This window comes from Dasypus novemcinctus, chromosome X, assembly GCF_030445035.2.
Source record: "Dasypus novemcinctus isolate mDasNov1 chromosome X, mDasNov1.1.hap2, whole genome shotgun sequence".
NCBI lineage: Eukaryota > Metazoa > Chordata > Mammalia > Cingulata > Dasypodidae > Dasypus > Dasypus novemcinctus.
Window position 1 is genome coordinate 18,331,512 of NC_080704.1, and position 17,518 is coordinate 18,349,029.

The window sequence follows — 17,518 nt, forward strand, 5'->3', positions numbered from 1 at the left end:
CCCTTTAATAAAGCCTTTATTTCAAAGAGAGAGAGAGGAGCGTGGATGAGGACCCCAGGCAGGAGGAGTGGGGAGACTTACCCCCCAAAGGAAAGGGAAGCTCTCAGGCCTGGAGAGCCCGAGACAGGGCTGTCAGGGGAGCACCATCCCCTCCTGCCTTAGGGGTCACGGGAACGGGCACGTCGGGGTCTAAGCTCTGCCTCTTCTGTCTTGAGTCTTTGTCCCTATCCTTCCCCTGGACGGTCTCTACAGGAAGGGGGGATCTTAGTCTCGTGGAAACGGCCCCAGTTCTGTGTGTGTGTGTTGGGGGGGGGGGAGACCGAGGACCGAAAGGACCTGCAGATGAGAGCCCTGAGCGCTAACGAGGGAGCCCGTCCACAAGAGGGCGCTGTGCAAAACCCCGTCCCCCCTGTCAGCCCTGGGAGGACCCGAACCCCCTAAGCCGGATGTGGCCCCCCTGCTTCCGCTTGGGAGGGTCCAGAAAGTGGGGCGTCTGACTGCGGCCTCACGTCAGCGGAGGGTGGCGGTTCAGGACGCATCAGGTGCCAAGGTGAGGACCCTGAAAGTGGGAAGGGATCACCCCACCCGCAACAAAGGGGCCCACAAAGTCCTGCCTCTTTGGTGGACCCCGGGCGGCCCCAGCAGCGCTCGCCGGGGGGCGACTCCTGTCTGGAGGCCGCAGGGAAGGGTGGGCCTTGGAAGAGTCGCCCGAGTCTGCAGAGGGAGGGGGCGTCGACCCTAACTGGGGCCCTGGCGAGGGTCGTGAGTGCTAAGGAGGCGACTTCCCAGAACCCGGCCCCTACTGCTCGGCTTGGCAGGCCCCAGACAATGGCGGTGCCACATGGCGTGCAGCATGGCGTCCCGCCTTCCCCCGCTCCGGGCTCCAGGAGGCAGGCCTTCCTCTGAGGCCTTCAGTAGTGAGGAATTCCATGCCCTATGCGGGGCCAAGATCAGAACCTTGAGTCAGGGCTGAGGGGAGCACCTGCTGGGGAACTGTGGGTGCCCCGGGCCTCACCCCTGCCGTCGGGCCTCGTGGGCCCCAAGCAGCCCTGGCAGGAAGTGTGGCTTTTCCCGACTTCCGGCTCTAAGGCCCCGGATGTGAGACGCTTGGTGCGAGGAGCATGGCCTCGACAGCCTAGGATGGAGCCCCAGAACCGATGAGGTGTCAGGGTGGGACACTGAGTGAGGAAATGGGAGCCACTCGCCCACCCCACAGTGGAGAGGGCGGCTCTGAGCCCCTCTTCTGCTTTAGTCCTGGGAGACCCGGCGAGAAGTCGAAGGGCTCCCCTGACCCTGACTTCAGCCCGGACGGTCTCACGGAGATGAAGGCTGCGTTTAAGGGCTGGACGCCCAGGTTAGCAGAGTGGGGAGCCCCAGGCCCTGGCTGGATGAAGGAGGAAAGGCTATATGAGGAATGAGGGATCCCCCAGCCCAGCACAGAGGACGAGGTACCAAGCTCTGCCTCTGCTCCTGGCCCTGGGAGCCAAGGCCGTCAGGCTGAGGTGCCGCTCATTCCCGGGGGCAGAGGCGTCCCAGAGATGAGAAGCGCCAGGACTAGAGAGAGAGGCCCCGATCAGCAGAGGGAGGGGCCTAGTCCATACCAGGCCCGCGGGAGAGGGCAGCGTGGCCATGCAGGCTGTGCGGAGCCCGCCCCTGCCGTCGGCCGGGCAGACCCGGGCGTGTGGACAGGATGAGTCTCGCGCACGTCTCCGCGGCCATCTCAGGGAGGTGGGGAGCCTGGTCGAAGGGGGCAGCCTCAGGTCAGCAGAAGGGGGGCTTTCAGAGCTTGCTGGAGGCCAGGTGAGGACGCTGACGACTGAGGAGACCACCGAGCCCGTAACAGTGGGAGCCACAGATCCCTCCCTCTCCTGTCAGCCTTGGGAGGCCAGGAGCAGATGTGGCCAGATGAGGCAACTTAGGGCTTCCGAGTAGAATGAGCAGAGCCCCCTGGCCTCCCTCCAGGATAGACGGCCCCACAAAGTGCTGCCCCCTCGCAGCCCTGGGAAGCCCAGCTGGGACAGCCAGTGGGGTTTACTTCTAACTTCCAGGCCTGGCCACTCAGGGAGGTGAGGGTCATGGTCCCAGGCTGGAAGCCTCAGGTGGGCTGCAGGAGGAGTCCCAGATCGTCCCAGAGGGCAGGACTAAAGGAGCCCCAATCCCAGGACAGTGGGTGCCTGGGGAGTCCAACCCCTGCTCCCAGTCCAGGGAGTCCAGGAACAGGGGTGGCCGGGCGCAGCTGGCGCTTCCTTCCTCCTCTGAGGTGTCAGGGAGGTGAGGACCTGTTTGGGATGGGAGGGCCCCAGACCAGGAGCTGAGGATTCCCAGCATGTCCCGGGAGTCAGGGCAATGACCCTGAAGGGTGGGGGACCGCCCTCCCCAGGGCAGCAGGCACCCACCGCACCCCTCCCTGTGGCCCGCCCTCGGAGGCCCCGCAGAGGCCTCGGGCTGCCCCGCCCTTCCCTTCTTCCTCAGGGGGTCTAAGAAGTGAGGCACTAAGGGGAGGCCGTGAGTGACTACCGAGGCACCCAAGAGCCCAGGGCAGAAGGGGCCCCACGGAGCGTCAGCCCTGGGCAGCGCGGCCCGCGTGGGGCCTGGGGCATCCCTTCCCTTCTCTCTGGCGGGTCCCAAGCTGAGAGGTGTCAGCTTGAGAGCAGCAGGGTGGACAGGGCCCAGCTGCCCACAGTCCATCTGCTGGGGCTGGATGGGAAGGCAGGGGCCCTCCCCCACCCTAAAACAAGGGTCCCCGTTGCCAGTCCCGTGGTCACCCCCGTACGTCCCCAGCAGGGCAGACAGGCCGAGCCTCAGGCACACTCGAGCTTCCTCTGCAGGGTCCCATTCCCTCCAGACTTCAAGCCCTGCGGGTCTGTCCCTGCAGGAGGGGCTCTCACCCTCTCCTCCTCCCTCCTCCAGGGCCTGCCTCATCTTCCTGCTTCCTTCCCTCCTGCTGCTGTCCCTGACCAGGCCCATCATGCCTCGCAGTCAGAAGAGTAAGCTCCGCTACCGGGAGAAATGCCGCCAGGCCCGAGAGGAGACCCAGGGTCCCCACGGGGCTCAGGCCTCTGTGGAGGTGAAAGAGGAGGCTCCATCCTCCCCTTCTGCCGTTTCTGGGGGGTCCCCGCAGAGCTCCCCTGCTGCTGGCCATCCCGAGGAGCCTCCGAGGTCCCTGTCGCCCCTCACCCTGGCTGCGGCGGTCTCTGGTCCCAGAGCTGAGGAAGAGGCTGAGAGGCCCAGCTCCCCCGAGGCCCCAGGCTCCCCTCAGTCCCCGGGGTCCCCCGAGGCCCCGGGCTCTCCTCAGTCCCCGGGCGTCCCTCAGTCCCCGGGCTCCCCTGAGGCCCTGGGCTCCCCCGAGGCCCCGGGGTCCCCTGAGGCCCCGGGCTCCCCCGAGGCCACGGGCTCCCCTGAAGCCCCAGGCTCCCCTGAGGGCCTGAGCTCCCCTGAGGCCCTGGGCTCCCCCGAGGCCACGGGCTCCTTCCAGACGTGCAGCGCCCCCCAGATGTGGCGCTCCCTCCAGACGTGGAGCTCTCCCCAGACGTGCAGCCCCCTCCAGACGTGGGGCGCTACCCGCCACTCTCGCCGAGACCCGCTCTCCAGGAAGGCCACCTTGGTGCTGCAGTTCCTGCTGAACAAGTACAAGCTGAAGCAGCCCATCCTGAAGGCCGACATGCTGAAGCTCATCCGCAGGAAGTACAAGGAGCAGTTTCCGGAGATCCTCAGGATGTGCTCTGAGCGCCTGGAGCTGGTGTTTGGCCTCGACCTGAAGGAGCACGACGCCAGCGCGCAGTCCTACCTCCTGGTCAGCAAGCTGGATCCCAGCGAAACCAATCTGAGCGGCGGCTGGGGCTTGCCGAGGAACGGCCTCCTGCTGCCGCTCCTGGGGGTGATCTTCTTGAACGGCAACTGCGCCCCCGAGGAGGAGATCTGGCAGTTCCTGAGTTTGCTGGGCGTCTACAAGGGGAGGAGGCACTTCATCTTCGGGGATCCCTGGAAGCTCATCACCCGAGATTTGGTGCGGGAAAAGTACGTGGAGTACCGGCAGGTGGCTCAGAGCAGCCCTCCACGCTATGAGTTCCTGTGGGGCCCCAGGGCCCACGCTGTGACCAGCAAGATGAAAGTGCTAGAGTTTTTGGCCAAGGTCAACGATACCGTGCCCAGTGCCTTCCACTCCCATTACGAAGAGGCTCTGAAGGACGAGGAAGAGAGGGCCCAAGCCCGCGCTGCGGCCAGGGCTGGTGCTACCGCCAAGGCCAAGGCGCAGGCCCAGCCCAGCCAGGCCGCCAGCAGCTCCTGCCACCCTCAGGTCTGAGGCAGGTTTTCACTCAGGTTGACTGGGGCTGCCAGCCTGCGAAGCTGCAAGCAGTGCCCTGGCTGGAACAGGCCCCGCGCCTAGCTTCCTTGTGTTGCGGGTATACATAAGTAGCATAGAGATTTGTTCATTTAGATTCGCAGTTGAAGTTGATGCATGAAATGACTCACACATTTACTGCCCTTTGTCAGCTTTTTGCATAATAGTTTCAGGTTTTGAAAAACAAATGAGAAATCCTTGAATCTTTCTTAGCGAGCCAAACCAAGATGGCACGGTGCTGTTGTGGTTGTGCTTGGAAATGTACAAGGCCCCCATTGGACAATTGTGAGGATCACGGGATAGAGCAACCTTGGCTTCCTTGATTCCTGTTAGTCTTTTGGTCTGTTCTTGGATTTCCTTATTCCTTTCAGTCTTTCATTTGTAACATTAAAAGATACACGCCTGGATTGCCTGAGCTTATTCATGAATGGGCAAGAGATTAAACCCTGTTGAATTTGACCTCTTGTCAACTGGCTCTTTTGTTCCTCGGACGTCCATTGAGCATGTGCACTTTGGAGGCTTCGTGCCAGGACTGGGCATGTTGAGACAAAGAAGACGCACGCCTGCTCCTAGCATTCCAGAGCCTAAGAGCAGCTATCATGAAAGGAAGATGGGAGATCGGCTCCGAGGCCTAGAGAACACTAAGGGGTGGGGTGGGCAGTGCCCTCCCACGGGGCAGTCTGGGCCTTTGGGAGGCAGTTAATGGTTAGGTGCTGTGGTGAGCTAGATGAGGCCACTGGGCTGCTGAGGCTCCGTGTTCCCGGGCTAAGCCTGGGGTGGAAACTGCTCTTAAGGGCTACTGAGGGATGGTGGGTCAACCCGAGAAGCCCCCCTGTGGCAGCTTGGGAGGGGTCCTGGTTCCTGTCCCCTATGCTGGTGAACACAGTGAGCACAGCGGGCGTGTATGCACATCGTGAGCAGAGAGTTCCAGGGACGCAAGGGGGACGCTTCCCGGAGGTGGGGTGCACAGCAGCCACTGGGAGGGCTCCCTTCCTTGGTCTGGGGCAGCGGGGGCCCACTCCATTAAAAGGGGCTGCAGATTCGGCTGTCTTGTGTGTCCTTTGGCAAAATCTGAGCAAGGGTTAGATTTTTAGTGGTGGTTAAATGAATGAAAATGGGCGGTTTAGAGGAAGAGCAGAAGGGAGGGAGGGACGCTGTTGGTCATCGTTTTCATTTGCTAAAGGCTACCAAGGCAGTACACCAGAAATGGTTGGTTTTTACAGTGGGGATTTATTAACTTAAAAACTTCCAGTTTGGGAGTAGAGGTGGCTCAAGCCGTTGAGTGCCCGCCTCCCACACGGGAGGTCCTGGCTATGGTTCCCAGTGCCTCCTGAAAAACTAAAAACAAACAACAAGCACAACAAATGATCAGTCCAATTCAGGGGAGCTGATGTGGCTGAGTGATTGAGTGCCTGCTTCCTGCGTATGAGGTTTCAAGTTCTATCCCAGGCCCCTGGTGCCTAAAGAACAAAACAAAAAACTTAGAGTTCTGAGCCCATGAAAATGTCCAAATGAGGGCATCATCAGAAAACTGTCCGCCAGAGTCTCCGGTCACTTGGCTAAGCACACGGAGGCACCTGCTGGGGCTCCCCTCCTTCTCCAGGTCTCATTGCTTTGAGCTTCTGGCTTCCTCTCTCCTGGGTTCTGTTGATTTCAGCCTCTTGCTCTGATGGCATTCTCTGTGCTCCTGTGGCTTTCTCTCTCTTTCTCTGCAGCTTTTTAATATCTTCATCCTGTTTGTAAAGGACTCCGTGGGGTAAGAGGATTAAGAAACACCGTAGGGGCAGTGGATTTGGCCCAATGGATAGAGCGTCCACCTACTACAGGTGATGTCCAGAATATAAGCGGACACAGAAGAACACACAGCAAATGGACACAGAGAGCAGGCAACTGGGGGGGGGGGTGGTTGGGGCGGGAAGTGGGAGAGAAGTAAAAAGTAAATTAAAAAAAAAAGACCCAGCTTCGGCCATGCCCTATGGAAGTGATTTAATCACATGGCCCTTAAGTGAATTGACACAAAAGGTCCCACCTCCAGTAGGTTCACAGCCACAGGAATGGATTAATTTGAGAACATCATTTTCTGGGGTCTGCAAAAGCCTCAAACTGCCACAGCCATTGACACACACTGTAGCAGATTTACATTGTGTCTAGCTCGGGAAGTCTACCTCGTATTCTCAGGAAATGACTTCATTTCCTGGGAAAATGTTAGTTGGACTTGCTAAGCAGAGATTGGGCTGATTCCGTTCTCTATGTTCTAGAATGCTGCACATTCTCTGACTTCTCCTGGATTAAAAACAATTTTTTTTTCGAGTCTGGTGTGTAGTATCCTCTGAGGTCACATGAATGATAGAAATAGCAGCCATTCTTTAAATCTCAATGCAGTGCAGCCCCTGGGCCTAGTGTGCTACACTACATGCACTCCAACAGTCCCATAAGACCAGCTTGTCAAACCCACTTCACAGATGCAGAAACTGAGCCTCACAAAGTTTGGTAAGCGTCTTGAGTCACATGGCTGCTAAGTGACAGGCCTGGGACTAACCTAATCTGCATCCGCTAGAGCCCTCACTGTTCTGCCCCTCCCAGCCGTAGGCAGACTCGTGTCTCTTAATTCACTTTTCTTCCCATTACTCCAAAATGTATCCCAGGCAATAAAAGGGAATCTGTGCCCAAACTACTGGTTTGGACTATAGGGCCAGAACGAGAAGAGTACCTAAATAAATGAGAAGGAGGAAAAATAAACATATAACGCTTGGTGACAATATCATCAACTATATAATCCTTGCAGTGCACAGTGCTCCAAGACGTATTCCCCACGTGCAATGAGTGTGCCACGATAGTAAGGGAGGTTGTTGATGTTGGAGGAGAGGGATGGGGTGGGGTGTGGGGTATATGGGAACCTCTTATACATTGTTTCTTTCAGATTTATTTTTATTTATGCTCCCCCGCCTTACAGCTTCCTTGCTGTCTGCTGAGTCCATTCGCTGGGCGTTCTTCTGCTTGTCTGCTCGTCTCCCTTCCTGGCGTCATTTTGCTATGCCTGCTCTCTGCGGGCCTGCGCCGTCAGCTCTCCCCGGGTGGGGGCGAGCCTGCCTTCACAAGGAGGCCCCGGACACGAACCCAGGGCCCACCATACGGTGGACGGGAGCCGCAGCTGCTTCTACCTCTTATACTTTTTCATATAACTTTGTGTGTGTGTGATCTATATCTTTAAAAAAAAACGATAATAAAATAATAAAGAGTAAATTGTACAAATCTGTGTGCGGTCGGGGAGCCAGCCCCGCCGGCGAGGAGCGCCACGGGAGCAGCGGTGAGACACGCCGCTCTGCCAGCGCCGGCGGGGAGGAGCCGCCCTGGCGCCAGCCCGTGGCCTGCGCCGCGGCAGCGCCCTCACCCGCCACCCCGAGGGCCACGTGCTGGGCCAGCCGCGGCCCCGGGCGCTGTCCCGGCGCGCCGAGGGCGCCGTGCTGCTGCCCGAGGGCGCCCAGGCCCTGGGGCCCGTCGCGGGACCCGCCTGCCTGGCGGCGCGGCAGGTGCACGCGGCGTCCCCGAGCGCCTGGGGCGGCAGAGCAGCGCAGCCAGCAGGCCTGGCCGTGCCCGCGCACGAGCGCGCCGCCGCCTGCAGGACGCCGCGGCCCGGAGCGCCCTCCTGGTCCCGGGCAGGTCCGGGGCCGCCGCCCATCGGCGACCCCCCAACTGCAGGGCCTTCGGGGATATAAGCCGGTGTCGCGGACCCCGGGTCTCAGGGCCCCGGCCGTCCCATCCTTGCTGGGGCGACGCGTCGCTGCCCAGGGTCTCTGCGGCCACTTTCGGCCCCTGGAGCGCCTGACTCGGTCGGCACGACCACCTCCCGCTCGCCCCCGGGCACAGCCAGACCTCTGTGCCCTGCCCTCGCCCGGAGTGCCCTCCTGGGAAAGAGTTCAGGGGGAGGGGCTGGGAGGGAGCATCTCGGGAGACAAGGCTGCTGGGGAGCCGGGGCTCGGCTCCACGAGCAATGAGGGCGCTTGGGGTGCTGGGCACGGAGCGGCAAGAAAATCCGGCTCCATGGGACTTTGGGGTCTGGGGGCATCAGAGGGCCTCCTGAGGGGCCTGGCGCGCCCCCACCGCCGCGCCCCCTGCTGTGGCATCTTGGCCTGGGTGGGCTGGGCTGGGGGTTCAGGGCCAGGGAGGGGCGAGTCAGACCCCAGGGGTCCCCAAATAGAATATGGAATTATTTTTGCTAAGCAAAAGATTAAACTAAACGCTGTGCCATTCGTCTGTTCTCTTATTTGAGTTCTTTGTATCTTCCGTATATAATCCTCAGACAGTTCATTTGTTTTTGTAAACGTGGTCTCTATGACTTGTCTTCTCATAATTTTTGTGGTGAGTTCCTAAAGACGTTCTGGCAAATTTATCCATGTTTTCCTCAAAGCGCTGTGATTTTTATTTCTTATTTAAGAAATCCTGCCCTACTCTCTCAGTTTGCCTGACTGCTGAGACAAAAGCCACACAATGAGTCGGCTTAACAACACGAGTGTATTGGCTCCCGGTTTGGAAGGCTAGAAGTCCAAGTTCAAGGCATAGGCAAGACTATGCTCTTCCCCACAGGTCTTGGGGCGTTGTGGTGCAGGCCTGCCGCAGCTCCTTGGCAGGTGTCCCGGCTCCAGTCTCAGCCATCTCCTTTCCTCTGTCAGCTCTTCCCGGTTCCTCTGGCCTCGGGCTTCCGGCTCCTCCCTGTGGCTTTCTCCGGCTCCCGCTTTGTCCTCTTTCTAAGGTGTCCAGGAAGGGACGTCAAGACCCACCCTGATGCAGCTGGCCACACCCTAACCAAAAACAGCCTCTTCCAGAGGTGCCTCTTACACCTAAGTTCACACCCACAGGAATGTGCACGGCGACTAAGAACACCTTAATTCAACTCCCCACCCCTCCCCTGAGATGCTAATATTTGCTCTTACTTTCTACCAAAAGTTTTCTCATTTTGCCCTTCACCTGAGGTCTTTAATTCAATTGGCATAGGTCTTTGTGGAAGTTATGAGAATTGTATAGATTTCTTTTTTATCCATACTCAATACCAATTACTGAAAAATCCATCCTCTTCCCAGGGATCTGCTGAACCTGCAGTCTTGTACTAACACGGCCATGTGACTGTATTTTTAAATGAATTTCTTAAATATTTAAATTAAAAAATTTAAACATTTTTAAAAGTCAATGTAATGCAGAGAGAGTATCAAGTAACCTTATTAAAAACTCACTAATTTTTTTCATTTTTCCTTTTTCTCATGAATTTCCTTTCATATGTACATATGTACATGGGTTAGGCTTTTCTAAAAACATAGTCACATCATTTGTGAATAATAGTTTGTTTCTTCTTTACAATTCTTCTTCCTTCTAGTTCTTCTTCTTGTCTACAGCACTGACAAGGACATCAGCACGATGTTGAATGAAAATGATTCGTGAGCTCATTATGTTGTGTTTGAACTCAGAGGGAAGGCTTTCAGATTTTCACCGTTGGCTATGATGCTTGCTGTAGCTTTTTTTATACATTAAGTTGAATGATAGACAGTTGGTGACATTTGACAATTTTTTACTTACAAAAACAGTAATTTCACATGTTTCAACTGAATACATGCCTTTATCAGTTAAACATAGTTCCCTTCTATTCCAATATACTTTAAAGGTTTAAGGTGATTTTTAAAAAATCATGAATGATGCTGATTTTTTTTCCAAATCTCTTTTCTGCATCTAGCAAGTTAACACATATTGTAATGTTTAATTGTTAATGTGGTGGATTACACTGATTTCTAAATACTAAAACAATCTTGTGTTTCTGCATTAAACCCAACATTTCTTATATAATATTTTGTATCTATTTTCTGGAATGAGATTGTCCTGTGATATTATTTTCTTATACTGTGTCTTTGAATATTATATGTGCACATTCTCTCTCTGCCAGCTTTTATTCTGATTTACTGTGTTAGTTGTCTTTGTCTACTCTACATGACTTTTAACTTCTTTTCCATATTTTCCATGTGTTTGTCTCTTTCTGATGCATTTTGGTTAATTTCTTCAGATAAATTTCCAATTTTTTGTGTGTCTTTTTCTCCTCAGCTGTGTCTAATTTCCTGCTAAACCTCTCCTTTGAGTTTTTATTTTCTTTTTTATGTTTTAGAAGCTCTATTTCAAATCTATTTGGCCACTTTTCATGGTTCCTTGTTCCCTGCATGTATTTTTAAAAATTTTCTGTTATTTCTTTAAATATGGTAATGATTAGCTATTTTATATTCCATGACAAATATATGACATCTTTGTAGGCCTCTTGTCTTTGCTCTTATTTTTCTGATATTTCTCACCCGTGGTACCTTATTTTCTTGTATTTTTTGTGATTTCTCTGCCTGGTACTCGTAGTCCTTGAAAGTTGTAGTTGCTGGAATGCCAGGAGACTGGGATGAAGTTTTTAATCTCGAGAGAGCTGGCTTTTGCTTCTGTCTGCCAACTGTGGACACTTACCAAGTCCATCTAAAACCACTGGATTATTGCTTACAGGTGTTTGATTTCTTTGTTGTTGCTTATTTGTTTTTTATTCCCTCCCCCCCACTTTTGCGGCTTGCTTGCTGTCTACTCTCAGTGTCCGTTTGCTGCCCACTCATCTGCATTTTTGCTTATCTGCCTTTTTGTTGCATCACCTTGCTGAGTCGGCTCTCCACACGCTTGCCTGCGGGGCGGCACCTCACAGCGTGCTGCAAGCCTGTCTTCACAACAAGTCCCCTGGACACGCACCCAGGGCCTCCCATATGGTAGGTGGGAGCCCAATTGATTATTGATTGAGCCATAGCCGCTTCCCCAGGTGTTTGGTTTGTGAACACCCAAGAACTGTGAAGTTGGGCTGCCAGTACACTAAAGAGCCAGCTTATGGTTAAAACTTCCAGAGGACCTCATCCCACTCTTCTTAGCTTGCAAAGGTTCAGAGAGCAATTTTCATTGCAGTCCCTGAGATTATAGCCCTTTGGGGGCCAAGGGTTCCTTGATGAAGCTCTTGTTAGACTCTTCCCCTTGAGCAGACTCTGGGTTTCTTCTCCTGAATCCATGTCATGCAGTAGAGTGACACTGAAGTTCAAGGTCACATGTATTTGGCCAGCATCCTCAGTGTCAAAGCTGGCTTTGTGAGTGCGCTGCTTACTTCTCTGGGATTCCATCTTCACGTAATCTCTTTACCTGTGTGTTTCTTGCTTTCTTGCCAGATATCAAGTTTTTTTAAAAAAATGTAATCCAATATTTTTAGTTGTTTTCAGCAGGAGGGCCAATCTCTATTATTGGAAAGCAAAATTCAAAGGCAATATTTTTGTATAATTACTTTGTACTTGGCTTCTTTTTTGTTGTGACACGCGTCATGTAGTCAATGAATATAATTAGCAACCCTCAGTTCCCAGCTTATTTATTTCCTGGAGAAGCTGAGGCAGAGAAACAGAGAGAATCCTAAGTACACCAGTACTTACTAGTCCCACGGCCTACTGGCCCACCTCGCGTGGCAATAATGAAGATTACAGCATTGACTTGGTAGAGGAGTCTCTCTAGAGAGAGCCCCTACTGTCTCTTCATTCTCTTCCCCAAATAAAATAATAGTAAACGGAGTTCAGACTGCTGCCCCCGGGACTTAAGCCCTCCATTTGTAAGCCCAACCCCCCATTTCCCAATGCATCTGAATCTTTCACTTGGTTCACTGGCAGAAATGAAATGCTCAGGGTGTCTCCCGGGAGGGATTTTGTACCCCAGGGACATTTGACAATGCCTTGAGATATTTGGGGGCTGTTACAACTTGGGGAGGGGTGTAGATGGGGGAGAGTACTGCTGCCATCCAGGGGAAGAGGCCAAGGATGCGGCTAAACATCCCACAATACACAGGCAGACTCACCCAACCAGGATAGTTGTCGATGGTGCGGAGGTGGAGACCGTCTGGCACATGATGAACCCAGAGAGTTCTACCCATGAGAGGATGACTTCCTCCAAGAGTAGAGGGAGAAGAAAGTATGGGCTACTTTCTCAGCCAAATACCATTCTATTCTCATATGGGAGAGTTCGAATTGGTAGGGCCTTCTCTAAGGTATTAATGAAGCCAACATCATACAGCAACCTTGCACCATCTCTGGGCTGAGAGAAACCTTTCACCGAATCCCTCATCTGTGTATATTGTATATTAAGTGCTCAGGAAAATCAGGACTTTTCAGGACAATTTAAATTCCCACAAGAGGCAATTTGACCAAGGGTTTCCCCAGACAGTTCGTAATAATTTCACCAAAATCTGATTATTAGAGTTGCTGAATCAACACACAACATCAACAATTTTAGGGAAGTGGACTTGGCCCAATGATAGGGCATCCGCGTACCACATGGGAGGCCCACGGTTCAAAACCCGGGCCTCCTTGACCCGTGTGGAGCTGGCCCATGCACAGTGCTGATGCGCGCAAGGAGTGCCCTGCCACGCAGGGGTGTTCCCCGCATAGGGGAGCCGCATGGCAAGGAGTGCACCCCGGAAGGAGAGCCGCCCAGCGCGAAAGAAATTGCAGTGTGCCCAAGAATGGTGCCACGCACACACGGAGAGCTGACACAAGATGACGCAACAAAAAGAAACGTTCTTGGTGCGGCTCATAAGGATAGAAACAGTCACAGAAGAACACTCAGCGAATGGACACAGAGAGAAGACAACAGGTGGGGGAGGGGAGAGAAATAATTTTTTTTTAAAAATCAACAATTTCAGTGGCTTCCATTCAGGAGACCACTTTCCCTCAGAAACAAAATAATTCCTGAGAAGTTGAGAAGCAAAGAGACTCTCCTCAAGAAGATTCAACCAACTTTAATGCTGATGTTTAACTTATAGCACAAAATATATAAAATGTTCATGATTCTATCCAAATAATGTACCAGCAGACTTGAAGTCTTTTATGAGAAGAAGTGAAATCACCTCTAGGAGGTCTGAATCAGTCTGGGTTCAATCAGAGCAGCAGAAATATGAGTCAGGAAGTAGAACCAGGGATTTATTATAGGAATTAGACCTTCTGCAATTGTGGGGTGGTGGAGTCATCTGTGCCAGGCCGTTGTCTCTGCATCTCATGTTGAGCCTGACTGAAGTCACTGCAGACCGGCAGTGGGAAGGTGAGCTTGGCATTGATGAAAGCAAAGACACATTGACACCTGCATCTGTTTTGCTACCACCAGCCTCGATGCAATGGGTAGCCTGCCAGAGAAACTGGTCCTCTTTGCAATGGCATTATACACGCACTTGGCCCAGAGAACCAGAAGGACGATGCCTGGCAGGAGCTGGACGAGCTGTGAGTCCAGGGGATTGTCCCATGTTGACAAGGTGAGCCAGTAGATAGGTAACAATGTACAAGGTAGTCTCTACCAGAGTATAACCAGCTTCACTTCTGCCTTCCAAATCTCATGCAACTTTCTCTCAGGCCAACCCCAACCTTGAACCACAGAGGAAAGGGAATTCTGGGAAATACAGTCAAAGCCACCGCAAGTATCTTGCTTTCCAAAGGAAGAGCAAATACTCATGGATAAGAATTTCCTACACTGAAATTAGTGCATGATTGTAGGAGAGGCTGGCAGCAGCTTTGGGAATGTGAATGCCAGAGCCTGGACTTCCAGCTGCCATGGGAGTCTTTCACAGGGAGCTCTGGATGTAAGACGATCTGAATCATGGGCTTCATGTTTCACCTGGCAGCTAACTGTCATTAGAACTGGCCACACTGGGGGTTGGAAGCTAACTCCTTGGAGATTGTGACAGTTGATTCTACCTTATACATTTTAGGACTGCAAAAACTTGTTGGGAAGATGAAATAAAGCTGGACTAACAAATCAAAAGAAAGGAACATATAATAATTTCTATAGAATCTGAGAAGGCATTTGATAAAAATTCATCCTTTTGTGCTTTTAAAGGAATGATTAATAGGGAAGCGGACTTGGCCTACTGGTTAGGGCATCTGCCTACCACATGGGAGGTCCGCGGTTCAAACCCCGGCCGGGCCTCCTTGACCCATGTGGAGCAGGAGCATGTGCAGTGTTGTTGAACACAAAGAGTGCCGTGCCACGGAGGGGTGTCCCCATGTAGGGGAGCCCCACACACAATACTGTAACAACTGTACACCAATAAACTAGACAATGTAGATGAAATAGACAACTTCCTAGGAACATACAAACTACACTGACCCTAGAAGGAATAGAAGACCGCAAGAAAACAATCACCATAAAGAGATTCAAACAGTCATCAAAAATTCCCCAAAATGAAAAGCCCTGGACCAGATGGCTTCACAGGTGAGTTCTACCAAGCATTCAAAGACTTAATACCCATTTTACTCTAACTCTTTCAAAAAAATTGAACACATAGGAATACTACCAAGCTCACTCTATAAAGCCAACATCACCCTCATACCAAAGCCAAACAAAGCTTTTATGAAAAAAGAAAATTATGACCCATTTCCCTAAGGAAAATAGATGCAGAAATTCTGAACAACTTCCTAATTGAGTCCAGCAACACATTAAAAGAACTATTATTCATCACGGTAAAGTGGGTTTTATACCAGGCATGCAAGGGTGGTTCAACACAAGAAATTCACACAGTGCAAAACATCACATTGGTAAATTGAAGAATAAAAATCACATGATCATCTTCATTGATGCAGAAAAGGCATTTGACAAAATCTAGCATTCTTTCTTGATAAAAACACTCCTAAAGGTAGGAATTGAGGGACGCTTTCTCAACATAATAAAGGGCATAAATGAAAAACCCACAGCTAGCATTGCACTCAATGTTGAAAGACTGAAAGATTTACCTTTGAGATCGAGAACAAGACAAAGATGTTCACTGTCACCACTGTTGTTCAATATTATGCTAGGGGTTCTAGCTAGAGCGGAAAAAGAATAAAAGATGTGCAAATTAGAAAGGAAGAAGCAAAACTTTTGTTACTCACAGATGGTATGAACCTATACCTAGAAAGTACTGAAAAGACTACAACAAACTACTGGAGCTAATAAAGAAGCTCAGCAGAGTGGCAGGATACAAGAATAGTATACAAAAATCAGTAGTGTTGTTTTTTCTTTTACAGATTTATTTATTTACTTAATTCCCCCCCTCCCCCGGTTGTCTGTTCCCTGTGTCTATTTGCTGCGTCTTGTTTCTTTGTCCACTTCTGTTGTCAGCGGCTCGGACGTGTGGGCGGCGCCATTCCTGGGCAGGCTGCACTTTCTTTTGCGCTGGGCGGCTCTCTTTATGGGCGCACTCCTTGCGCGTGGGGCTCCCCACCGCGGGGACACCCGTGCGTGGCATGGCACTCCTTGCGCACATCAGCACTGCGCATGGGCCAGCTCCACACGGGGCAAGGATGCCCGGGATTTGAACCGCGGACCTCCCATGTGCTAGATGGACGCCCTTACCACTGGGCCAAGTCCGTTTCCCCAGTAGTGTTTTTATACACGACTAATGAGCCATCTGAGGAGGAATTCAGGGGAAAAAATTCCATTAACAATAGTGACTAAAGGAATCAAATATTTAGGAATAAACTTATCCAAGGATGTAAACGATCTCTATTCAGAAATTTACAATGCACTGCTAAAAGAAATCATACAAGACCTAAATAAATGGAAGAACATTCCACGTTCAAGAATTAGAAGACTAATATCATTAAGATGTCAATTCTACCCAAATTGATACACAGGTCTAATGCTATCCTGACAAAAATCCCACCATTTTTGAAAGAACTGGAAAACACAACTAGCAAATTTATTTGGAAGGGTAAGGGGCTCCGAATAGCCAGAAACATCTTTTCAAAAGGAGGAATGAAGTTGGAGGACTCTCATTTCTGGATTTTAAATCATATTACCTAGCTACAGTAGTTAAAAAGAGCATGGTACTAGTACAAAGATAGACACATAGATCAATGGAACCTAACTGATGGTTCAGAAACAGATTCTCACATCTAGGGTTAAGTGATTTTTGAAAAGGCTGTCAAGAACACCAACTACGGCAGAACAGTCTATTCAACAAATGGTACTGGAAGAACTGGAGCTCCATATCGAAAATAAAAAAGGTCCCTATGTCTTACCTTATACAAAAATTAACTCAAAATGGATCAAAGACCTAAATATAAATTCCATAACCATAAAGTTCCTAGAAGAAAATATAGGGAAACTTCTTCAAGAACTGATGTTAGACAGTGGTTTCTTAAACCTTATACTGAAAGCACAAGCAACAAAAGAAAAAAGGAATAAATGGGACTTTCTCAAACTTAAACTCTTTTGTGATTCAAAGGACTTTATCAAGAAGGTGAAAAGGCAGCCCACTCAATGGAAGGAAATATTTGGAAACCACATATCCCATAAGTGTTTGATTTCCATTCTATGTAAAGAGATCATATGACTCAACAATAAAAGAGCAAGCAATTCAGTTTAAAAATGTGAAAGACCTATACAGACATTTCTCCAAAGGTAAACAAATGGTGAACAAACACATGGAAAAATGTTCAGTATCATTAGTTATTAGGGAAATGCAAATCAAAACTATAATGAAATATCGTCGGACACCTCATAGAATGGCCATTATTAAAAAACAAAACAGGAAACAAGTGCTGGAGAGGATGTGGAGAAATAGGAATATTCCTTCACTCTTGGTGGGAATGTAGAATGGTGCAATCTCTGTGGAAGGCAGTTTGGTGGTTCCTCAGGAAGCTAAATATAGAACTGCCGTATGATCTGGCAATCCCTCTAATAGGAATAAATGCAGAAGAACTGAAAACAGTGTCACAAATAGACATTTGCACATCCATGTTCATAGCAGCATTATCCCCAATTACCAAAAGATGGGAATCAACACAAGTGCCCATCAACCAATGAATGGATAAACAAAATCTGGTATATACATTGATGGAATACTATGCTGGTGTAAGAAGAAACGAAATTGGGACCCATATGAAAACAAGGATGGGACACATATGAAACAGTGTGAACATTATGCCATGTGAAAGAAGCCGACACAAAAGGACAAATATTGTACTGGCTCATTGTATGTAGAATTTTTAATTAGCTTGACTTTGAAAGCGTGGAACTGGGTAGAATTGATGGTAACATAGGATAGTGGCTATAACTAACAACACGACTGTCTTATGAACAAGATTGTGGCTTAAAGGGGAACCTTAGGGATGTACTGTC

At 50.9% G+C, this 17,518-nt stretch overlaps 1 protein-coding gene across 1 annotated transcript; it reads left to right on the forward strand.

The window, feature by feature from the left end:
* The first annotated feature begins 1,157 nt into the window (after positions 1–1,157).
* LOC131277253 (melanoma-associated antigen B4-like) lies at positions 1,158–4,303 on the forward strand. Its single transcript, XM_058291963.1, has 2 exons — positions 1,158–1,354; positions 2,911–4,303. Exons 1-2 carry the CDS (start codon positions 1,158–1,160, stop codon positions 4,301–4,303), a joined length of 1,590 nt encoding a protein of 529 aa, XP_058147946.1.
* Positions 4,304–17,518: the final 13,215 nt, after the last annotated feature.

What these genes read in the sequence shown, in the direction of transcription:
- LOC131277253 (XM_058291963.1), top strand. Translation starts at nt 1,158, where the DNA reads ATGAGGTGTCAGGGTGGGACACTGAGTGAGGAAATGGGAGCCACTCGC. An exon ending in TTTAAGGGCTGGACGCCCAG is followed by an intron (nt 1,355 to 2,910) that starts GTTAGCAGAGTG and finishes TCCCTCCTCCAG; the next exon opens with GGCCTGCCTCATCTTCCTGC.